Source organism: Marmota marmota, unplaced genomic scaffold (genome assembly GCF_001458135.2).
Source record: "Marmota marmota marmota unplaced genomic scaffold, marMar, whole genome shotgun sequence".
Taxonomy (NCBI): Eukaryota; Metazoa; Chordata; class Mammalia; order Rodentia; family Sciuridae; genus Marmota; species Marmota marmota.
Genome location: NW_026000240.1, coordinates 22405607 through 22431702, shown reverse-complemented (window position 1 = coordinate 22431702; position 26096 = coordinate 22405607). Strand labels below are relative to the sequence as shown.

At 37.6% G+C, this 26096-nt stretch overlaps 1 protein-coding gene across 5 annotated transcripts in view; it reads right to left on the bottom strand.

The window, feature by feature from the left end:
• Window positions 1-26096, bottom strand: part of Tfdp2 (transcription factor Dp-2) — a 160756-nt gene that overhangs the window by 105550 nt on the left and 29110 nt on the right. For 4 of the 5 annotated variants that reach the window (XM_048794190.1, XM_015486982.2, XM_015486981.2 and 1 more), the window contains one exon: window positions 18017-18083. The exons of the other annotated variant lie outside the window; for it this stretch is intronic. In XM_048794190.1, the coding sequence (XP_048650147.1) occupies window positions 18017-18083 (67 nt within the window). The remainder of the gene's footprint in view (window positions 1-18016; window positions 18084-26096) is intronic. 5 annotated transcript variants of the gene reach the window in all.

Sequence of the window (26096 nt, the reverse complement as noted above, 5' to 3'; positions counted from 1 at the left end):
AAGCTGGCCTTGAGCTTGTGATCCTCCTGCCCTTAGCCTCCCGGGCCACTGGGATTACAAACTAGCATCTCTTGAATATGTCAAACCTGCTTTATTGAACAAAGCAAAATAAAATGCCTTTTCATTAGAGCACATACAAAACTACTCAAAAAGGATAGATTTAGCAAAATCTTTGTAACTTTTAATACTTTTCATGTTTATTTTTTCAGACAATAAATCTTTACAAAAGAATATTTTAGCTACCATTTTAATTATTATGTGATTTATAGGAGAAGGTTAAACCAGTTTAAATATCAGAATGGGGAATTTAATCTCTCCTAAAAATAAATACTATAAATGAATTAAATCATTAAGTAAAAACATTTTAGTAGAATGGAATTGTTAAACAGTGATATGACATGTTTATGGATATTTTGCTTTTGGATTTAGCAATTCATACCAATTTTATATTGATCATGAATAGCATAAATTTAAATAAAGAAGCTCAACAAAGAAAAAAATTTAAGATCAATTTTAGAATCAAATACCCTTTGGCAATAGAAAATCATCTTCTTTCCTTAGGGATATGGGTTTGAAATTAGTATCAACAGTGTTTCTAATAGTAAATATGATGGCTAAAGTGAAAGATGTGGAGAGGGTTTAAGTGGGAAGGCAATGGTCTCTACTGGGAATTGAAAATAAAACAACTAGATCAATTCCATTACAAAATACTAAGCAAATAAGAAACTGCATTTTAAAATACATTTTAATTTCAACAGTGTTGTACTCTGCCAACTGAGTCACAAGCTAATTCACTGAAACTGAATTTTGACATCACACAGAAACAAGATTGCAGATACCATTTCCTCCCAAAAGAAAAATACCAGTTCATCACCCTTTCATAAGAAACAGTAACTCTGTTATTTCAAAAAAACATGTAAAATAGGTATCAGCATGTTATACTCTATTTTAAAAAAAAGGCAATTTAAGTATTAAAATAGAGAATAAAAATGTGTAATATTGAAATAATGGGGGGAAAGTCTTTTTATTGTGGCTCATATCACATTATAAAAAACTACATACATAACTACAACATGCAATCAAAAAACAGCAGAATTATGCAATTCTACCTAACCACACATATGTTGTAAAAGTAGTTAACAGGAAGATAAAAGATGTAGTAACCACAGCCTCTTTACACACTTGTCTCCTTTATTTTTTGTTTTAAATAGGAAATACCTTGGATTTTTATTTCTAAAGCTAACTCTTATTTAATTCTAGCATTTAATTATTTAATATGATAACTATCCACTATTATTTAAATATAATTCATTTTGAAAATAAACATAGGAAAAATACAAGGAAGAAAAAAGAGCAGATGTACAGGTCCTTCAGGAAAAGCAATCTAATGGAATGAATAGGTCAATTAAAAAAAAAGCTATTTGTAGAACAGGGCAGTTGTCTATTTTCAGACCATTAAGATATTTTTAAATATCCTGAAACCAAACCTAGACTCAAAAGGAAAAGCCAGAAATGTTCACTATGTAGGTTAAAATACAATCTTTCACTAAGCCTAGCACAGTTAGAAAAACCAAACTTACCCAAATATGACCTCATATTCAGAAGTCAGCCAAAGATTTATTTCACTTATTTATTTGTTTGTTTTGCAGTTCTGGGGGTCAAACTCAGGAGCCTCACTCATGCTAGCACGCACTTTATCCCTTAGTTACACTCGTTGTCCCCTGCTTACATACACTCCTTGTCAGGAGGAGTGTAACTAAGTGTCATTTATACCTACTTCTCAAAATAATATAAAATGAAATTGAAGCTTACGAAGTATCTCAGAGCTTAAATTTGTAACATACACTCAGAAAAAAAGAATAAGACAGCTTGTTTGATTAAACATGGAACTCCAAAATATATAAGCCAACTAATTTTTAACAAAGTGAAGACTGAAGTAATCTTTTTCTAACAATTCCTTACACCTTCACCTATCCAACTGCTTTTAAACTTTATATTGTTCTCATCAAGAAAATTGAAGTACTAACATTTTTGTCTCAGAAGAAATGCATTATTATGGCCCCTGGAAAGAGCCATCCAGTAGCACTTTTGGTAGAACTCTAAATTCCTTCTATTCCTACTACTTTTCTCACAAAATGATTCCTTTGTTCCTATTCCAAGGTAGTGAATATCTGTTAAAAAAAAAAAATGCTATAAAACCTGAAACAAGCTGGGTGTAATGGCACATACATGAATCCCAGCTTCTTGGGATGCTGAGGCTGGAGAACTGCAAGTTTGAGGCCAGCCTGAGCAACTTTGCGAGACCCTATCTCAAAATTTAAAATGTTTTAAAAAGGGCTCAAGATGTAACTCCGTGATAAAGTACTTGCCTAGCATGTACAAGGTCCTTGGTTCAATCCCTGAGAATTCCAAAAAGTAAAAAATAAAATAAAATAAATAAAATAACTGGTTCCGCTATAAATAAATCTAACTCTGCAGTTTAGCAAGCTCTCTGTTGCTGTTCAGGGATCCCCAGAAACACCTCTTAAGATTACAAATGATTTAAAATACAACAATCAGGCTTTAATTCAATAATACTTTCCAATTATTTAGGTATTTCCCTCATAATCAAGTGGGATTTAGCCAAGAAATTCAAGGTTGGTTTGACATGTAAAAATCACTGTAATTTACCATATTAATGAACTAAAAATATCCCTACATAATCATTGCAATAGGTACAGAAAAGGCATTTGACCAAACACAGCAACCATTCATGATCCAAACACCTGGAACTAAGAATGAAGGAAAACACCTGATAAAGGGAAGTTGTGAAAAAGTCTATAACTAATGTGAGAAACAAGGCAGTGATATCTGTGGCTCATATCACATTTACCATTTCTATTCCACCTTTTGCTCAAAGCAGTAAAATTAAGAAAGAAAAACAACACCAATTTGAAAAGAAGAAAGAAAACTGTCTTTATTTATAGATGACATGGTGGTAGATAGAGAAAATCCTAAGGAATTAAGCAGTGGTGCACACCTATAATCCCAGCTACTCGGAAGGGTAAGGCAGGAGAATAGTAAATTCAAAGCTAGTCTGGGTAATTTAGCAAAATCCTGTCTCAAAATAAATAATAAAAGGGCCAGGAATGTGGCTCAGAGGTAGAGCAGTTGCCTAGCATGCACAAAGTCCTCAGTTCAATTCTCAGTACCAATAAAAGAAAAGAAAATCCTAAAAATCTTCAAAAGAACTAGTAGAACTAACAAATGGGTTTTACAAGGTGACAGGCTACAAAATCAAAATACAAAAGCCAACTATACATCTACATGCTAACAAAGGATGACTGGAAATTTAAAAAAAATTGGGGGGCGGGGGGGTTACCGGGGATTGAACACAGGGGCACTCAACCACTGAGCCACATCCTCAGCTTTATTTCGTATTTGATTTAGAGACAAAGTCTTACTGAGCTGCTTAGTGCCTCACTGTTGCTAAGACTGGCTTTGAACTTGTGATCCTCATGCCTCAGCCTCTCAAATCACTGGGATTACAGGTGTGCACCACTATGCCCAGCTGGAAATCAAAATTTAAAATACCAGCTACAATTTTAAGAGCTCCTAGAACTAGACTGGGGATGTGACTCAGTGGTAAAGCACTTGCCTGGCATGTATGAGGCCCTGGGTTTGTACCCAGTCCTACAAACAAAACTCTTAAAAACTAATAAGCAATTACTATAGTCCCCCACCCGCAAATCCATGTCCACTTGGAACATAGCCTCTGCAAAGAAGAAAAAACTACTGGACAGTAAGGTTGCAAGATACAAGGTAATACATAAAGGTCGATAGCTTTCCTATATGCCAGAAATGAAGAACTGGAACTTGAAATTTAAAACATAGGACCATTTATATTAGCACCCAAAAATGTAATACTTGGAGCTGGAGTTGTGGATCAGAGGTAGAGCACTCGCCTGATACATGTGAGGCACTGGGTTCAATCCTCAGCACCACATAAAAATAAATAAATAAATGTATTTTTAAAAAATGATATACTTAAGTATAAATCCAATAAATATGTATAACATCTACATGAGAAAAAATATAAACAAAAAAATTAAAAAACGGCTAATTAATGTATAGATATTCTATGTTCATGGATAGGAAGAATCAATATTTTTAAAACGTAACTCCCAATTTGATGTAAAGATTCAATGTAAGGGCTGGGGATATAGCTCAGTTGGTAGAGTGCTTGCCTCACATGTACAAGGCCCTAGGTTCAATCCCCAGCACCACCAAAAAAAAAGGGGGGGGGGACTCAATTTAATCTCAGTCAAAAATCCAGCAAGTGACTTTGTATTTCAAACTGATTCTAAAATAACATAAAAAGACAAGACTCAGAAGAATCAATATAATATTGAAAGAGAAGAAAAACTGGAGGACTGACACTACCCAACTTCAAGCCATAGCACAGAATGACAGAAGACTGGCAAAAGAACAGAAAAGAATGAGACCGCCCTGAAATAAAGCCACATGAAATATCAACTAATTTTTACAAATGAGCAAAGACAATTCAATGGAAAAAAGCAAAATTCAACAAATGAAACTAGATATCTACATGTAAAAAATAGAATCTAGACATAAATTTTACATCTGTCACAAAATTTAACTCAGAATCCTCAACATGGTAGAACACCTATAGTCCCAGCTACTTGGGAGGCTGAGGCAGGAGGATTGCTTGTACTCAGGAGTATGAGACCAGCCAGGGCAACATAACAAAATGGAGGGCTGGGGATATAACTCAGTGATAGAGCACTTGCCTAACATGTGCAAAACCCTGCATTCCGTTCCCAGCATCAAGAAACAAAAGTCTGACTCAAAATGGATCATGGACTTAAATGCAAAATGAATCTGTAAAATTCTTAGAATATAATAAAAGAGAAAATTGATGTGACCTTAATTGGGTTATTTTGGTTTTGTTTGTTTGTTTGTTTTTGGTGCTTAGCTTTTTGAGTTCTTTATATACCCTAGAGATTAGTGCTCTATCTGATGTGTGAGGGGTAAATATTTGCTCCCAAGATGTAGGCTCTCTATTCACCTCACAGACTGTTTCTTTTGCTGAGAAGAAACTTTTTAGTTTGAATCCATCCCATTTATTAATTCTTGGTTTTATTTCTTGCACTATAAGGAAGCTGGGACCTAATCCAACATGGTAAAGACTGTTTCTTTTACTGAGAAGAAATTTTTTAGTTTGAATCCATCCCATTTATTGATTCTTGGTTTTAATTCTTACACTATAGGAGTCTTATTAAGGAAGTTGGGGCATAATCCAACATGATAAAGATTAGGGCCTACTTTTTCTTCTATTAGACGCAGAGTCTCTGGTTTAATTCCTAGGTCCTTCACCCACTTTGAGTTGAGTTTTGTGCATGGTGAGAGATAGGGGTTTAATTTCTCTTTGTTGCATATGGATTTCCAGTTTTCCCAGCACCATTTGATGAAGATGCTATCTTTTCTCCAGTGCATGTTTTTGGCACCTTTGTCTAATATAAGGTAATTGTAATTTTGTAGGTTAGTCTCTGTGTCTGTCCTCTATTTTGTACCATTGGTCTACTTCTCTGTTTTGGTGCCAATACCATGCTGTTTTTGTTACTATTGCTCTGTAGTATAGTTTAAGGTCTGGTATAGTGATGCCACCTGCTTCACTCTTCCTGCTAAGGATTGCTTTAGCTATTCTGGGTCTCTTATTTTTCCAGATGAATTCCATGATTGCTTTTTCTATTTATCAAACTTATTAATACATACTCAATAATCTTATTGAATACACCAGTGTACAATTTAAAAAAAAAAATGAGACAAAGTCTCACTATATTGCCTAGACTGGCCTCAAACTTGCGGTCCTCCTGCCTCAACCTCCCAAACCGCTGGGCCACCAGGCCCAGCTCTGAGTACAATTTAAAATAACATATGTCTTATGAATAAGGTTGAATCTACGGCCATACTGCTCTGAATGCACCCAATCTCATGTGAATAAGGTTGAGTACTTTTTCATACATGTAATAATCATTAATATTTCCTTTTCTGTGAACCATCTATTCGTAAGTTTTACTTCTATTTTACACTATTGCTTTTTTTTTTTTGGTGGTGCTGTGGATTAAATCCAGAGTTTAGCACATGCTAACACAGGTTCTATCACTGAGTTTCAGCCTGGGTACCTTCATTTCTCAGAAACTGTATTATTGGTCTGATTGTTCCTTTTATAATTATATAATCTCTCTCTACTCCTTTAATGCTTTGAGGTTTGAAGTACATTTTATTTGATATAAATATTATGACTCCTGTTCCTGGTATATCTTTGCCCAATCTAATTTTCAATCTTTCTTAGGTTTGAGAGTTCTGAGTATTTTTTTTTTTTAGTTCCTTTCAAAAAACCCTTTTCTGTGTTGCAACTGCATTCTCTTCAGAGCTTTCATTCCCCCTTCTTCCCATCACAGCATTTTCCCATTGTTTCCACTAGTTCTGCCTCTACAGAAGGAATCTGATTATTCAGCTATATACACTCTTTGGAGTGGATAAATTTCTTTTACTAGGTTATGATTTTAATAGCTATAGTCTCTTAAATGGTGTAGAACCTGTAGTCAGCAAGAAATATGCACATTTATTTATTTATATAATACACAGGGTTGAACCCAGGGCCTCTGGCATGCTAGGGAAGAGCCCTACCACTAGGCTATAGCCAATGCCATGCCATGCCACATCATTGCATTTCATTTTTATTTTGAAAAATGGCCTCAGGATTTCACTGAGTTGCCCAGGCTGGCCTTGAACTTGTGATTCTTCTGCTTCAGCCTCCCAAGTAGCTGGGATTAAGGTGCATCACCATGCCCGGCAAGACATGCATATTTTAAATCTTATGTGCAAGCAATGAATAAGTGAGCAAAATGAATAAGTGAGTGGTATTTCTCTGCTGAGAATATAAAAGAACAAGTTAAGATATATGACCAACTTCATCTTTCTGCAAGGACATAAGCAATTCATCCTACCATTGAAGGCTCCTCCTAAGAGTTGCCAAAGAGGCACCTTCCCAAGGACTGCACAGAGCTTGATGGAAGTATGCATATTTTCACATGCGAAAATCTCTACAGTTATAAGCCACCCAATAGCATGTGCCTCTCAGATAGCCAAGGAGTTCCTGATCTTCATTTTAGGTTTTGCTAGTCTTTCAACATGACAGAAGTCTGTTACAATATTCTTATCTCCTATTTTTCTTAATAATGATACCACTGGTTACTGGTTACCTTGATGAGTCCTGCTTCCTCCAGTGCTGAAGTATAATGTCAGGGAAGCATGCTGAGGCAGGCATAGAGTAGAAAGTAAGAAGCTTTATTAAAGGATAGTAAAATAGACTTCTCCTGGGTGGAAGGAGAAGACCCAAAGGCGGAATCAGAATCCATGGGATGAGGAAGTCGAGTCCTTTTTATACATCTAAAGTCTCCCTTGTTCTCCTGCAACTTCTCCCTTACCTTGTTCATTTCCCCTCATCCTGCACAGTGACTGGGGGATGTGGTGGAATGGCCAGGGGGTGAGCAGGTAGGCTGAAGGACCTAAGTGGAGTGCCAGGCAGGAAGCAAGTGACAGTCCAGGGGACCTTGATTAGCAGCTCAGGAGTTGCTTCATTAACAATCTTTTGGGAGGGGTAGTATCAAAGGGTTCTGAATACTTGAGCATTCCAATCTCTCAGGGGCAGTTTCCAATTTCCTGGACTCCAATCAGACTTCATTTTCTCCATCAGACCTGATTTACCTAGCTACACTAACTACCTGTCTTTAAGTCTGGCTTCACTAATGTACACTGACATGATTTATGGCAAGGATATATAAATATTCACCTCATTCTAATTCTTCTACTACTTCTCTGATGGTACACAATTGGCTTTGGGCTAATCTTATTTTAGCTAATTATATGACTTTTTAAAAAACCTTCAACTCTTGGGCTGGGGATGTGGCTCAGTGATAGAGTGCCCCTGGATTAAATTCTAAGTTCAAAAAAAAAAAAAAAAAAACCTTTCAACTCATATATATAGATAGATAGATAGATTATAGATAGATAGATATAGATATATATCCATATCCTAAGACAATGAGCTCAGCCATTTTCCTCACTAAATATCTTAACAATTCATTCCAGAAAGTATTTAATGAAAAAAAAATCATTAAGACAAGTTCCTTCTTTATTCATTTCTCAAAAGTTAAACAAATAGTCTGATAAAATATCTGGGAATGTTGTAACAAAATAAACTCCTTGCACTTCAACATTTACTACATATAACTGTGTTATGCATCAAACTAGACTCTGGAGGCAAAAATATAAAAAGGACCTTTCCCTCATGGACTACATAGTCTAGTAAAGGAAAAAGGACAATCATATCAAGAATTACGATATCATTTAAAGGCAATAACAAAGTGCATACAGGGTTCAAAGGTAGCACAAAGCAGGGACAGGAATAGGGAAACACTGAGAAATTAATGGTCAGCTACATTTTTTAAAAAATACAAGTTTAGCCAGTGGCCAAAGGAATCAAAGGCAGAAAGAAGGATATGCACTTTGAGACAGATACTAAGGAACAGACTTTGAAACTATCCTAAAGGCACAATGAACAAGACAAAGTCTCTAACTTCTTAACACTTACAATCAGATGGGAGAAACCAATAGCCAAACCAGCAAGTAAAATACAGTGTGGTCAGGCATGGTGGCAGCTACCAGGAGGCTAAGGCAAGAGGATTACAAACTCAAGGCCAATCTGAGCAACTTAGGATGCTGTCTCAAAATCTTTCAATTTTTTAAAAAGGGGGCTGGAGATTTAGCTTAGTAATAAGAATGCTTGCCTAGCATGTACATGGGGCTCTCGTTCAATCCTCAAAACCAAAACATGAATAAAATTTTAAAATGCAATGTGACAGCCAGGCATAGTAGCACAGGCCTATAATACCAGCAATTCAGGAGGCTGAGGCAGGAGGATCACAAGTTGGAGGCCAAAATCAGTCCTAAACAAATTAGTGAGACCCTGTAAAAAATTAAAAATTTTTAAAATGGGCTGGGGATGTGGTTCAGTGGTTAAGCATCCCTGGGTTCAGTATCTGATACCACGTACAATTTGATAGTGGGGCACAGTAGCATGAACCTGTATTCTCAGCTATTTTGGAGGCTGAGGCCAGAGAATCACTTAAGCCTAGGAGGCTGAGGTCAGCCTGGGTGACATAATGAGACCGACTCAAAAAGAAACATACAAGAGGTTAGGGATACAGCTCAGTTGGTAGAGTGCTTGCCTTGCATGCACAAGGCTCTGAGGTCAATCCCCAGCACCACAAAAATAAATAAAGAATTACACCAGTAATCTTTAAAAAAAAGAAAAAAGAAACAAAGAAACATACATACATACACACACACACACACACACACACAAATACAGTGTCATAGGGATAAGGACATATTATTAGAGGGTCATGGGCCAAGCAGAAGTTAAGACCTAAACTTAAATGCAAGGGACAAAGAGGAATTGGCCAGGTGAAATGCATATGTATATATATGTGTAAGCCTACCAAGAGTGACATGAAGAATGGTATCAAGCAGGCACAGCATCCAAGCACAGCAAAAGCATAAAGAAAACCTAAGAGAAAAAGAGAAGAGAGAATGGGGAACTAAAAGTAGTTCACCGAGGCAGCAGCACAGGTGTGTCTGGAGATGAGATGAAAACAGGAGCCACTTTTAAAACTGGAGTTTGGACTTTATCTTGAGGGCAATAAGGATCTTCCTATATTTTTTTTCCCTCCCTTCTACCCTGTGTTTGGCTACTGGGGACTGAACCCAGGGCCTCCCATGTGTAAGGCAAGCAGTCTACTACTAAGCTACGTCTAATAAGTAACTATAAAAGATTTTGTCTTGTTTTTAACTTGTGAAGACTTGTTCATATTAGTGTTTGAGGAAAAGTATGTAGCTATGGTACAGAGAATGAAAGAAAGAGAGATAAATCAGGACAGAAAAACTGCGCCCAAAATCCGGGCAGTGCTTTATGGTAGTGTGACCTAAAATAGTGGCAGTGAGTAGGGAAAACAGGAAGGAGGGCTGAGAGGGTTACAAGATGGACCAACGCGCCTTCTAAATTATTTGACTCGGAGTAGAAAGAGAAGCAATCAATGAGGATAACTGCCTTCAGAAATTTATTAAGATAAGAAGACTAAATTTTGAGAGGGTGAAATATTACTTGAATTCTGGTCACATTAAAAGAAAAAGAAATTGATGATGATAACTGGTTTGGGCAAAAGGTGTCTGTTAGAACTATTCAGTAAGATAAAGGAACAGAGAGAGCAGATATTGAGAGGGTAAAACAATTACTTTAATTTGGAACAGATTTAGATGCATTAAAAATATTAAAATGAAGGTGAGGGGCTGGGGATATAGCTCAGCTGGTAGAGTGCTTGCCTTGTAAGCATAAGGCCCTGGGTTCAATCCCCAACACCACAAAAATAAACAAACAGATAGATAGATAGATAAATAAATAAAATGAAGGTGCTCAGTGGGCCACGGGGTATACAAAACAGAAGACAAAGATTTGAAAATCATTCATACAGAGAGCCAATGACAACTAATGCCATGAGAAGAGAAGAAATTCCTAGGGAGAGTGTGAAAGGTAAGAAGAAAAACTAAGACAGAACCCCATGGCACACCAGCATTTAGAGGAAAGGGAAGAAGGGTCAATGGTGTGGAGTAGGAGGGAAGGGCAAAAAGGAAGACAAAGACACTGTTCACTAGAAGGAAGGCATCCACCAGCACCAGGCACCGTGCTCAGTGCTTCTGAGCACCCATTTAATCTTCACACACCCGCCCGCAACTTACTACTAATGATATCATTTCAGAGTGGAAATTCTGGTCTAGAGACATCAACTTGCTGAAGTTCACACTCAGGATGAGTATAAATAGAACCAAGATTACATCCTCATCTTCCAGAGCACTGGTTCTTAACTCTGGCATGGTACCAGATTGGTCCTTCTATGACAGACTGAGGAAGCATGGCACCACAGACACAAAGAACACACCTCAGCTGGCAATGAGCTCACCTAGCACTGAGGTCTTGCTTTCTAACAACAATCTCCCATTCCAACAAAAAGGACCCAGACTTAGAAAATGAAAGATCCGAGGACTGGACAGCCATCAGACAAGATGAGAATCTTGCAGTGTCAGAAAATAAGGACGTGCCCAAGACCAAACAAACAAAAAGCACAATGATTAGGGTATGACAAAGGGACACAGAAACCAAATGAAAGAGGTCCCAATGGCTGCAGCTGAAACAACTGGACCTGTCAAAGTGGTATAGATTAGGATGCAGAGTATAAATACCCATGAATCCATACTAACACAAATAAATGATGGAAGGAAGGAAGGAAGGAAGGAAGAAAGGGAGGGAGGGAGGGGCAAGGCAATGAGAGGGAAGGAGGGACGGAGGGAGGGAAGAAAGGAGACAAATTTAGAGTGCTTCAGAGTTTCAACTTATGTAGGTTTTAACTGCATTCATGCAGATACACCCCCCTCAAAGAGACACAGCATGATTCTTACTCCTCAGTGCAGTGCTCCATAAGACACAAAGACTGTGGTATGAAAAGGGAGTGGCAGTAAAAAGTAACTTCACCATGGAGAGTCTGGGGCAGGGTTGTAGCTTGGTGTAGAACACTTGCCTAGCATATGTGAGGCACTGGGCTGGATCCTCATCACCAAATAAAAATAAATAAATACATAAATAAAGGTATTGTGTCCATCTACCACTAGAAATATTTAAAAAACAAAAAATGGAGAAGCCTGACAAGACACTATTTCACCAGGTGATCAAAGTTCACATTAACAATGATAAGTCATGTTGATAGTATGTACCCTTGACGTGCTGTAATGAAAATGGCACTTTATTTTATGGTCTTTTTTTTTTTTTAAACAAGATTTGATGCAATTAACATCTTCCTTTTTCATGGTTAACTTTTAACTTCCAAAACAGTTTTAGGTTTATAGGGAATTACAAAGATAGTACAGAGACTTTCCATATATTGTTCAGTTTTCCTCACTGTTGATATTAATATCTCACANTTTTTTTTTTTTTTTTGGTGTGTGTGTGTGTGTGTGTGTGTGGTATTGGGGATTGAGCCCAGGGCCTTGTGCATGCAAGGCAAGCACTCTCCCAACTGAGCTATATCCCCAGCCCTATTTGTGCTCTTTTAAAAACAAAATCACAAGCTGGCATGGTGGCAAACACCTGTAATCCCAGAAACTTGGGAGGCTAAGGCAGGAGGATCACAAATTTAAGGCCAGCCTCAGCAACTTAGCAAGGCATTGTCTCAAAATATAAAAAGGGCTGGAGATGTGGCTCAGTGATAGTCCCTGGGTTCAGTCCCCCATACTACAACAACAACAAAAATTGACACAAGTCATATCATGAGAAAACTTCAGAAAAATCCCAATTGAGGAATATTATACAAAGTACCTGACCAGTACATCACAAAATTATCAAGTTATCAAAAACATGGAAAGTTGGAGACACTATCACAGAAAAAGGAGCATGTTCTTAACATGCTAAGACCATAAAATATGATGTTGTGTGGATGCTTTCCTGAAAAGAAAAGAGATTAGCTAAAAATTAAGGAAAACTGAATTAAGTATGAAATTAAGTTAATAAAAATGTATTCATATTGTTTCATTAGCTGTAAAAACTGTACAATACTAATGTGAGATATTAATATCAACAGTGAGGAAAACTGAACAATATATGGAAAGTCTCTGTACTATCTTTGTAATTCCCTATAAACCTAAAACTGTTTTGGAAGTTAAAAGTTAACCATGAAAAAGGAAGATGTTAATTGCATCAAATCTTGTTTAAAAAAAAAAAAAGACAACAACTAAGAGCAGTTTCAGTGGATTAATGGAGTCAAAAGTCAGATTCTATGAGACAGGATGAGTGAGGCGTAAGAAGGGGACTGTGAGAATACAGCTCTGCGAAGAACTCTGCCATGAGGGGGAAATGAAAGAATCAGAACTGGAAGGAGACACTGAGCTAAAGTATTTTGTTTTGTTTTGTTTTGTTTATCAAGGTAAAATTCACATAACAAGAAAAAAAAATCGCATTTTAAGGAGGTTTTTAGTATATTTACAAATTTATGTAAACTCACCAATATCTAATTTCAGAACATCAATATCACCTCACAATGAAATAGTAAACTAAAGAAGACTTCATACATGAAATGTGTTCATGAACAGAAAGACTTGGCAATGTTAATAAAAGTCAATAACTGCAAATCTACAAATTCAGTGCAATCTCCACCAAATACTAAGACTTCCATTCCTATGAAATTGCTGGGGGATCTAAATAGTCCAAAGAATCTTGAAAAAGAAAAGTAAAGTTGGAAAACTCATACTCCTGTCTTAAAAACTTACCCAAACTAGAGTATTATAAAAACATGATGGTACTAACACGAGACAGACATGATAGAACACGTCTCAGAAATAAACCCTCACAGATGCACTACCACTGAGCTAGTTCTTCAGCCATCCTTATTTTTCCATTTTGAGACAGTGTCTCACTAAATTGCCTAAGCTGCACTCAAACTTGCAATCCTCCTGCCTCAGCATCTCTAGTACCTGGGATCACAGGTGTGAGCTACGGAGCTCAACTAATCAAAAACCCATTGTAGTTGTAACCAAAAGACTTAACAAGAACAATTAGGAGTAAAAGTTTATTTTGGGGTTCACAGTTTCAAAGGTCTCAGTCCACAGAAGGCCAGCTCCATTCCTTGGGGCTCAAGGTGAGGCTGAATATCATGGTGGAAGAGTGTGATAGAAGAAAGCAGCTCAGGTCATGATCAGAAAGCAGAAAAGGAGCACTACTCAACAAGAACAACATGTATAGATCCCAAAGACATGCCCCCAGGAACCCACATGCTCCAGCCATACGCGCCCTGCCTACAGTTACCAACCAGCTAATCCCTGTCAAGGGATTAATATACTGCTTAGGTTAAAACTCTTATAAAATCCAATCATTTCACCTCTGAACTTTATTGTATTGTCTCACTCATGAGCTTTTGGCAAACACCTTACATTTAAACCATAACACCCCCCGCTCTTTTAAGGTACTGGGGACTGAATCCAGGGGTGCTCTACCACTAAGCTACATCCCTAGCTCTTTTTATTTTTTATTTTGAGACAGGGTCTTGCTAAGTTGCACGAGCTAGCCGGAGAGCTGTTCTAGAAAATTAAACACAAAGACAGGAGAAAGGGAACCCCCAATTCACAGCATGTTGGCCAAAAGCACAAATCACAACCTGGGTATGTAACTGACATCTGAAGTAGAAGGCAGGATCATGGATCTGAACACTTAACCTGAGGAATCTGACAGTTTCTCAGGTAGATAACATCAGGATGATGATGATGACGGTGAGGATTAATATTATTATTACTATTTTGTTGTTAGTAGGGAGAAATCCCACACATTTTTATGACCTGAAGCAAAGTCTTCAGTGTTGAATGGTGTGAGACAGCAGGGTCAACACTGTGGATTTTGCTGTCCTTAATAAAGTGATACTGGAGCTGGGGATATAGCTCAGTGGTAGAGCACTTGCCTACCATGTATAAGGCCCTGGGTTCAATTTCCAGTACCACAAAAATAAGTAAATAGTGATACCATTAAAACAGAACGCTGGCAGTTAAAAAGTGGAGGTGATCCTGAAGAAAGGGGTGTGAGTGCTGGAAGTTACTATTCACTGATCTTTGTGGCCCACACCTATAATCCCAGCAACTCAGGAGGCTGAGGCAGGAGGATCTCAAGTTCAAAGCTGGCCTTAGCAATGGCAAGGCATTAAGGAACTCAGTGAGGGCTGGGGATGTGGCTCAAGCGGTAGCTCGCTTGCCTGGCATGCGTGCGGCCCGGGTTCGATCCTCAGCACCACATACAAACAAAGATGTTGTGTCCGCCAAAAACTAACAAAAATAAATAAATATTAAAATTCTCTCTCTCTCTCTCTCTCTCTCTCTCTCTCTCTCTCTTTCTCTTTAAAAAAAAAAAAAAGGAACTCAGTGAGACCCTGTCTCTAAATAAAATACAAAATAGGGCTGGGGATGTGGGTCAGTGGTTGAGTGCCCCTAAGTTTAATCCCCGATATCAGGAAAAAAAAAAAAAAGTATTTGTGAAGATCATCAAAACTTAGTGCTTTTTTAGAACTAGACTAAAAAATGGAATAGAAAACTGTACTTATAATGACTCAGCATCTTTCTTGTTTTGGTGAGAGGATGATGGAAATTCAATTTCAGGGGTGCTGGGTCTGTGTATCCCTACTCCTTTTCATTTTTCTAAGTTTGAGGGAGGGTCTAAATTCTAAGGCTAGCTTCGAACTTGTAATCCTCCTTCCTCAGCCTTCTGAGTAGCTAGATTATAGGCACACACCACCATGCATGCCTGGCCTAGCCTTATATCTTTAAAATATAAATATAGGAATAATTTACAAAAAATATAAACAAAAAGGAAAAGATGGTGTTAGAAGGCGAGAATATTTCTTCTATTTTTTATGATGTCATTGCCACATTATTTCAATTAAGGATAATACTTTTCTACATCTCCCTTCCAATACAACTCTTAACTTGGGCCTGTAATAGATATTACTAAATTTCACCAATTAGAAAGTAATAAAAAGTATTCTTTTTCAACTCCTGCTGATTTACTTAATCTAGATTTCCTTCTGCTGTGTCCAGCCAACATTCAAAAAAAAGTAACCATTTTCTTTTTAAAACAGATAGTTATTTCTAAACCTTACCTTTCTAGTCCCTCCCTTCCTCTTAAATGATCCTGTCTCCACTTTCTCCATTTGTTGTATAAAGTTCAACTGAGAAAGCTTTAGTCTACAGCCAAACTTTACTAGTATCAGCATCCATCTAGGTCTGATTTTAGTAACTAGTTTTCTTACCAGTTCAGCCATCAGAGACAACCTTCCTCACCTAAGCCCTTGTTCTCTTTGGCCTTAGACAGAAGGAAGCCATCTGAAGGCTTGTTCTCTATTGCCCCATCATGACTTGCTGTGCTTTCCTTCTTACTTTCACGACACTGCATCACTCCATCACCCCATCCCACTATTTGGGATCACTGTTTCCCATATGCACGGAGCATGTGGTTTTCACTTTCTTTCCCTCACCTGCGTGTCACACCTGATAAAACACAGATTTCTACCTGTGTGTCCTATGGGCATAGTAGACACCGATCCCTTCAGCCCCCTGGGGCAGCCAGAAGTGGTCTGCGGCAGCTAGAACTCCAAGGGAACTTACCCCAACCTTAAACAGTCCTTCTGTTTAGCCACAGTGCGTCCAAATTAATGTTATAATATTATCATTTTCTATGTATACCATCATGTAAAAAATATTGTAAGAAGCAATAAGGTTTAAAGTATCTTTAAATGACTTCATTAACACTTAAGCTCTCAAAATAACTCCTATGGACCACTATTACTAAATTAGACACTGATAATAAAATACTGATTTTTCTAACCTCTCCACAGTGCATCTCCCATGTAGATATAACCTTTTGAGAAGCTGATGTCTCCTCATAGCTGTTTGCACTGTAATGGCATACATTTTATTTCTACTTTTTATAATGGAAAATTTCAAACATACAAAGGAGGACCAAAAAAAAAAAAAAAATGAAACCCAGCATAGCCATACCTGGTTTAAACAATTTATAGACAATATTGCTTTATTTATAATGTCACCCACTTCATCAGTCTTCCATGGATTATTTTGAAACCAATGCTAGACAACATACCATTCCATTCATAAAAATTATAGCATGTATCTCTACATACTAAAAGATAATATTAAAAGATACATATTGAGGTTGGGTGCGATAGCACATGCCTATAATCCCAGCAGCTTGGGAGGCTGAGGCAGGAGGATCACAAGTTCACCACATCTAAACCATAACGTCTGGTCTTAGTCCCAGAGTCTCAGGGACTCTCGATCTCAGTTTTGCTTTCACCCATGAGTGCTACCTCTTCAGGCCCACACCAGACTGCAGCAGTTCAAAGACAGCATCAGCAAGGGTGAGACGTTAAGCAATTCAGTGAGACCCTGTCTCTAAATAAATAAATAAATACAAAATAGGGCTGGGGATGTGGCTCAGTGGTTGAGTATATTTGAATTCAAACCACCCAAAAAAAGATACACATTGAATAATATTGCTGATTTCTATATAAGTTCTTATATTCCAGGATCAGATTATGATATAAGCATCCACCAGTAATTTGTCATAGGAGTATATGCATGTATGTTTTTATATGTAAATATAAATGTGAGCATATATATAACATACAGAGAAAAAAACATTTTATAATTTTTCTCTACATATTTTCCTGTAAGTTAAACGACTTGAAAGGACTCTCAAACAAGAAAGGGGGAAAAAAAAATAGTTTGAATAGCTTCAATTGTAATAACATCACTAATCAAGAATCTCTAAGGGGGTGCTGGGGCTGGGGCTCGGCGGTAGAGCGCTTGCCTAGCACATACAATGCGCTGGGTTTGGTCCTCAGCACCACATAAAAATAAATAAATAAAATAAAGGTATTGAGTCCAACCACAACTAAATAAATAAATAAATATATATATATATATATATATAAATTTTTTTTTTTTTAAATAAATAAAAGAATCTAAGGGGCTGTAGCTCAGTGGTAAAGTGTTTGCCTTCTGACATGTGAGGCACTGGGTTTGATCCTCAGCACCACATAAAAATAAATAGACAATGTGACTGTCTACAACTACAAAAAAAAAAAAAATTAATTAAAAAAAAAAAGAATCTATGAGAACCTAAGGAAAGCAATAGAGAAAAATCACACCAAAACCCTCTACCTCTCAGAATAACTTTGATAAAACATAGATTATGTGGTATATAACTATAGTATTTCTTACAGCTGCATATTTTACAAAACAAATACAATAAAACTAAATTCAAATAATTTTTATTCAGCAATCTTACCTTTTGTTGGACTGAGATTCTGATCTATAAATCCTCTTAGTTCTGCATTTGTGGAAGTCAAACCAACCTGAATAAAACAGTTTAAAAAATTAAAAATAGGATAACAAGCTATTTTATACCTTCTACCAGAAATCCAAATCAAGTATTCTAAATAGCTATGTGAAATGAATTAATTATATCAACCATAGGGTGTTATAATTTTTGGAGGGGGGCACAGTGGTATTATGGATTAAACCCAAAGACTTACACATGCTGGGCAAGTGTTCTATTACTGAGCTATATCTCTAGCCCTACTCAGTCTGAGACAGAGTCTTGCTAAATTGCTGAAGCTGACCTCAAACTTAAAATCCTCCTGCCTCAGCCTCCCAAGTAGCTGGGATTATAGGTGAAAACCACATTGCCCACTTTTCATATTATAAAAGAAAATGTGGTCATATTTCTTGAAATGAGGAAAATATGAAATGTTCAAATTAAAATTAATAAAATACTGGACCAAGGGAATAGCTCAATAATAGAGAAATTCTCAAGCATGTGTGAGGCTTTTGGTTCAATCCCCAGGAGAGCCCAAAATGACAATAATCATCATCATCATGAAATATTACTTGTACGCAGAACCATACTCTATCAATTTTACTAATAATTTTTTGTTGTTTTTGGTACTGGGGACTGAATCCAGAGGTACTCTGCCACTGAATTATATGCCTAGTTCTTTTTATTTTTTGACAGGGTCTTACTAAGTTGATAAGGCTGGCCTTAAAACTGTGATTCTCTGGTCTCAACTTCCTCAGTCCCTGAGATTGCTAGAATTACAGGTGTGTGTTACCATGCCAAGTCCCTGATAGGGAGAGTTTTCTGAAAACAAGTACTGTGACAGCTCAAGTTGCTATCAAATTAGTGAAGGTATCAAAGATTAATTCAAATTCCATCATAAGGCTGGGGACATAGCTCAGTGGTACAGTACTTGCCTACCATGCACAAGGCCCTGGGTTTGATCCTCAGACCTGAGGGGGGGGGAAATTCTATCATTGGGATTAGGTGGTAGAACACTTGCCTAGCATGTGCAAGGTGCTGGGTTAAATTTCCAGCACCAAAAAAAAAAATTAAAATAAAAAGCTCATCCTGATTGATGCCCTTAATTTTTTTTTTTTAGCTGTAGGTGGACCCAATACCTTTATTTCATTTGTTTATTTTTATATGGTGCTGGGGATCAAACCTAGTGCCTCATGCATGCTAAGTAAGCACGCTACCACTGAACCACAACCCCAGCCCAATGCCCTTAATTTTTAATGTTCTTAATCACTATCTACAATGCTTTTCAAAACTATGATATGTAAGGGGCTGGGGTTGTGGCTCAGAGGTAGCACTCTTACTTAGCATGTGTCAAACACTAGGTTCCATTCTCAGCACTGCATATAAATAAATAAAATAAAGGTCCATTGACAACTAAAATAAATTTTATATATATATATATATATATATATATATATATATATAGAGAGAGAGAGAGAGAGAGAGGGAGAGNAGAAAGAAAGAAAGAAAGAAAGAAAGAAAGAAAGAAAGAAAGAAAGAAAGAAAGAAAGAGAGAGAGAGAGAGAGAAAGAAAGAAAGAAAGAAAGAAAGAAAGAAAGAAAGAAAGAAAGAAAGAAAGAAAGAAAGAAAGAAAACCATGACATGTAAGGGATCATTATCACAATATAAAAGTAAAGTGGACTGGCCTCATGTTCAATTACTTGGGTCCACACTGTGGCTCATAAAGCCTACTAGGTGTATGGCCTTGGTCAAATCATGCAATTTCTTTATCTACAAATTGATAGGGGCCTGAAGACTGGGTAAGGGGTTCCTTCTGGCCAAAGCAACTAACTCAATCTGAATTAAGGACACAAATTCTGGCTCAAGGACACAATTTCTAACTACACTAGCTCAAGGGAAGCAAGTCTCCGTCTACACTGTCTGAAGACAAGTAAGTCCCCACCTACACTGGCTCAAGGTGCACAGAATCTGCACTGAATAGGAGAAGGAGGCCCATAGTCCAGGCCTTGGAAAGGATGTCTGCTGGGCTCCTGCCCTAAGATCTCCCTTTTCTCTTTTTTTAATTTGCCTTTTTTCTTCTTAATCTTTGGAACATCAATTTTATTATGCAATCTGTGAGAAACAAAAATTTATTAAGCACCATCTCAGAAGGATGAAAGAAAGAACAGGGATGAGTCAGGCAGGGTGAAGTGTCCCAAGGAAAAGTCTCTGCTGTCTCTGATAGGGGCAGAGGAGGCTCCTAGTGGAGCAGAGGTGCACTCCTGGCTGGAATGTGGGAAGCCTGAGCCAGCTGGCACACCTCATTCCTGCAGCTGTTTGAGTGCATGCTTGACCAATATCCACACCACGTCAGGACCCACAGAACTCAGGGTCTTCTGAATATCCATTGGTCTGTCTGTCTCAGCTCTGTGTATTCACTGGAACCACTGTATCTGAATCTAGCATGTTTGTGTCCTCTTTCCACTTGAGCCACAAGACACAAGACAACTGCTGAATGCAGGAGGCAATCCTCCTTACCACTTCTTGATAGTGCCATGGGATTGCCCTGTGGAGGTACCTTGGGAGGACATGCTGCCATCTTCCGTGACCCACCTACTGAGTATCAGCCAGGGGTTGGGTCTGTGGGACACAGGGGCATGCTAGGAGCCTATGCTGCCAGTGAGGGTCCTTGCATGCAGAAAGTGGAGACAATGGCAAGCATACTGACACACCTACCACCCTTCTGCCCTGACTGCTTGGCCTCCTTATGCAGCTGCTGCTAACAGGGCAGGGAGAAGGTGAGAAGGGCAGACTCAATGGCACTCCTCTTTGGTTGGACATTGGAAGGATCCACAGGGCCTAGACAAGACCCAAGCCCCTGATGCACAGGCTTCACCTGGAATGTGCAGCTTGCCCCTGGTGCTGGAGTATCAGGGGCTTGGGCCTCCAATTTTTGATTTGCTGGGAACATCCAGGTATCATAAGGGTCATAACCCATATCAAAGATGGCTGTTATGATTGCAGGGTCCAGGTGTTTGGGAAGTGGCTCACTAGAATGACTGGGTAAATACTCTCCACCTTGGCTCAGCCATGGGTACCCCATTATCTGCTCCCCTGTGGACCTCTGCATGGGGTCCACCATCAGTATTTGACTGATGAGGCTTTGTGCTCCCTCAGAAACATGTGCAGAAATACTGTGTTTGCACTATCTGCACTATCTTTTTGCTCTAAATGGGCACCTCCCTGTGACCATAGAATATAGAAGGACACCTAGACTCCAAATGCTCATGGGGGTGGGGGCTTAATATTCTTTCCATAGGACAACTTCAGGGGCAAAATGCAAGCAATTGCCCCAGAACTTGTTCAGCTTCTGACTAGAAATGACCCTGGTGCTCAGGCTGAAGTGGATGAGTTTGATGTTCCCTCTGGAATCCACCAGGATGTTATCCACTTTCAGGACTAGGTGCATGATGCCTTTCTCGTGGCAGCAAGACACCAGCACTTGCGATCTCCCTTAATGATCTATGGATCTCCTCCTCCTGAATGCCACTGGCATTCATCTGTCCCCGACCTGCATGTTCCATGACAGTGTAGATATTGTCAATGGTCTCCATGACCTGAAAGAGCTAGATCACTTTTCTCTTCTTTTTTCATAATACTTAAGAACTAATTAATTCATTTTTTGTAATTCAAATGCTCTACTAGCAACAATTTCTTTTTTTCTTTTCTTTTTTTAGTTGTAGATGGACACAATACCTTTATTTTGTTTTATTTTTATGTTGTGCTGGGGATCGAACCCAGTGCCTCACACATGCTAGGCAAGCACTCTACCACTGAGCCACAACCCTGACCCTAACAATAGTTTCTTTTCACCCAGAGGTATATTATCAGAAATATTTCTACATATCACTCATAACAGACAAGTAATTCTGATAAAGTAGATATTAGATAAATGGAATTTAATATACCAAATTTTTATGATACAGTTTAGACTAAGACATCTAGAAAAGAGCTTCTGAATTCCATACAGACAATGGTACAGATACTTTTTCCTGTAAGTATTCAGTTGAAGTAAAGTTAACCCTTTGCAACAAAATCTGCAATAAATTAATCCCAGCAACACAGGATGCTGAGGCATGAGGACTGCAAGTTAGAGGCCAGTCTTAGTAACTTTAACAAGACCTTCAGAAAATTCAGCAACTTAGAGATCCTGTCTCAAAGTTAAAAATACAAGGGACTGGGGATGGGGATGAAGCTCAGGGGTAAAGCAACCCAGGCTTCAATCCCCAGTACCAAAACAAAATTGCTCACAAACAGTAATGTTAAATATTCAATCTGTTGAACATCTGTTGAAGAGTGTAGTGTATAAATACTAACATGCCCTCTTTTATAAACTCTTCTATGAAGAGAGAAAGGCAAAACTTTTCTGTGTTCTACTTTTAAAATAAAGTAATTAATACTAAAACAGACTTTAATATATTCATTCCATGGGATGACGTTGTAGTTCAGTGGCGGAGCACTTGCCATGCACACGTGAGGCACTGACTTTGATCCTCTGATCCACATTAAAAAATAAACAAATGAATAAAATAAAGGTATTGTGTCCATCTACAACTCATATATATGTACATATACATATTCATTCCATGCTTGATACAACATGATCATTTACTACTATAGTATAATAACTTCAAAAGGATCAGTTTATACCTTTTTGTTATTGTATGACAATAATGGAAAAAAAAAAAAAACCCTCAATTAAAACCACACATTCTCAGTAGAGAGCTCACAGTTACTGGGTTAACGTTATGCTTAAACACCTGCTCTTCATAACCAACTTCTGTATAGTGAAGTAGCAAGTGACTCATAAACTTTTTGAGCAGTTGTATAGCTGCACTTTAATAATCAAATTATACTCTAAAAATTTAGAAAAAGGTCAACTGAAAGTCAATATTGCATGCTAATTTTGGAATCACAAATGGAGGAAACATGTCTGTAGCTAATGCTTATATAAATACTATCAAAATCTGTTTAGTAAAAGCTTCAAAATATGTATTAATTTCTGCTTTCATAAATTGTAGTTTAAAGACTCAAAGAAAATACATTTGAAAGAAGAAAAAGTTGGTTCAAAAAGGCATGTTAAAAATAGTATTCTTAGGCTGGAGATGTGGCTCAAGTGATAGTGCACTCACCTGGCATGCGCAGGGTGCTGGGTTAGATCCTCAGCACCACATAAAAGTAAAATAAAGATGTTGTGTCCACCGAAAACTAAAAAATAAATATTAAAAAATTCTCTCTCTCTCTCTAAAAAAAAACAAAATATTATTCTTTCCTCATTCTACCTACTTAAAAAGGAGCTGTATTTCACTGAGCCACAGAAAAGAGTGAACTCATATCTCACGGCACATATTTTGTCTAGTCAGGTGCTGAGATAAGCCTTCCATCTGGGTATTCTTTAAATAGACATATATACATATATACATGGGGGTAACTGGGAATTAAACTCAGGGGTATTCAACCACTAAGCCACATCCTCAGCCCTATTTTGTATTTTATTTAGAGATAGCTTCTCACTGAGTTGCTTAGCACCTCACTTTTGCGAAGCTGACTTTGAACTCGTGATCCTCCTGCCTCAGCCTCCCCAGCCACTGGGATTACAGGCATGCACCACCACACCTGGCTTAAAATATTTTTTAAAAAAAATTTTTATGTACATTTAATGTATATAACATGATGTTACAAGATATACATAATAAAATGATTATTAAAATGGAACAGGCTCTGGGTATACCAGTGCCAGTGTACACAGTCAATGCTGAATAAAAATACTCAAATCTAATTTGTAAGAATAAAAACATGCTCCCCAATAATAACATTATAACTTCATAGAAAAAAGTGAATGTTTCTGGGGCTGGGGATGTGGCTCAAGCCGTAGCGCGCTCGCCTAGCATGCGTGCGGCCCGGGTTCGATCCTCAGCACCACATACAAATAAAGATGTTGTGTCCGCCGATAACTAAAAAATAAATATTAAAATTCTCTCTCTCTCTCTCTCTTTTAAAAAAAAAGTGAATGTCTCTGATTGACATAACTGAAAGAAAACAGGACTCAAGAGTGAGATGATATGTGCTCAGAAGTAAGCTCTACCCATTACAGGCAAGACAGTTTTGGAACAATCACTAAAAAATGAGGATAATACATATGTGCATAAAAAAAGCTCCTCTGTTCAAATTAAATAACTATGAGAATGTTTTGTTAAAGACAAAGTAATATTTAAGTGGAGGTTGTTTTCAAATGCCAGTGGCTTCCAATTTTCAAATAGAAATGCAAATGACCAACAAACATATAGAATGCTAGTTTAAACTAATAGTAATCAAAGAAATATAATGTCATATACAGTTGTTTGCTGATTATGCTGGCAAAGATTCAAAAGAAAATCAGAGAAACAGCATTCTCTATTAAATATAACCCTGATAAATTCATAAATCTGTCTAATCTTTTGTAAGTGAAATTTAACATTATGAATCAAAAGCTCAAAAAAAAAAAAAAATCACTCACATTCTGGGATCAGTAATTTCCTAAGATTTTGCCTCATGGAAATATTCTGAAAGCCAGGCATGGTGGCCCATGCCTGTAATCCCAACAACTCATGAGGCAGAGGCAGGAGGATTGCAAATTCAAGGTCAGCCTCAGCAATTTAGCAAGACCCTAAGAAACTTATCAAAGCTCTGTCTCAAAATAAAAAGGGCTTTGGTTCAGTAGTTAAGGGCCCCTGGGTTCAGTCCTTGGTACCAAAAAAAATAAAATTAAAAAATTAAAAATAAAGGAAGGAAGGAAGGAAGGAATGTATGTATGTATGTATGTATGTTACAGAAGTATCAAGATAAGAAAAGGCATTCATAGGGGCTAGGGATATAGCTCAGTTGATAGAGCACTTGCCTTGCGTGCGTAAGGCCCTGGGTTCAATCCTTAGCACTACACATAAAAAAAAAAGACATTCATCATAGAGATTAAATAGTAGATTACATTTGGTTGATATATTGACATATTCATGTATATACTACTTGCCTTTCTAGGCAAAAATATGCTAATAAGCTCTAGGTTACCAATTTTTTCTTTTCTTTCTCTGTATTTTCTATTTTTCTGCAATGCGTATTATAGTTCATGTGAAGAAGTTTCATTGACAAGGCAAAAATTAAACTGCAAATTTTATGTCAAAGTCTTTTGTACACTCAGTGAGTTTAAATTAGAACACACCTGCATTTTGGGTCTAGAAGACTATCACTAGATACTAGGTATTATTTGATAACCATTTTATCCAAGATACAATGAATATAGTATGTTCTCCTGATCTCTTCTTTTTAAAAAATAACTCATTCCATGTAGTTCTGTCAGGAACACTAACATTAAAGAGGCTTAACTGTACCATGGCAGCAGCAAAGGGCCATGACCCAGGCCTGGCCACTTATGATATCCACTTTCTACTCCACAGTGTTTAAATATGTGAACCAAGTACAGTCAAGCAAAGCTCCTCCCCAGAAAATCACAAAAAAAGAAAACTCCTGTCTTCTTCTAAGATAAGTATTAGAAGGCCCATGTCAGCCATTCAGCCCCCAGGATGGAAAGAGACATACAGTGCCCTGGCATCATCACTTGATCCTGTGAATCCAGGTGTCTTTAAAGCCAGAAGAGTCTAGACTTTTCAGCTACATGAGCCAACCTATTTCACTTTTTGTCTTTAGCTGGTTTTGTCGTTGTTGTTGTTTATTTTGTGTTTTCCCCTTGAGACAGGATTTCCTAAATTGCCAATGCTGGCCTCAAACTCAAAATCTGCCTGTCTCAGCCTCCTGAGTAGGTAGGGTTTCAGGTGTGTGCCACAGTGCCCAAATCCGTAAGCTGTTTTGAGTAGGATTTTTATCATTCCCCCCACAAGAGACCTACTATGGCATGGAAATGGCAAAAGAACTCTTCACAAAAACTATTTATATAAGAGAAATGCAAAATGAGAAATAGAAATTATGAGTGGACTGTGGCTTTGGCTCAGCAGTAGCGCACTTGCCTGGCATTTATGAG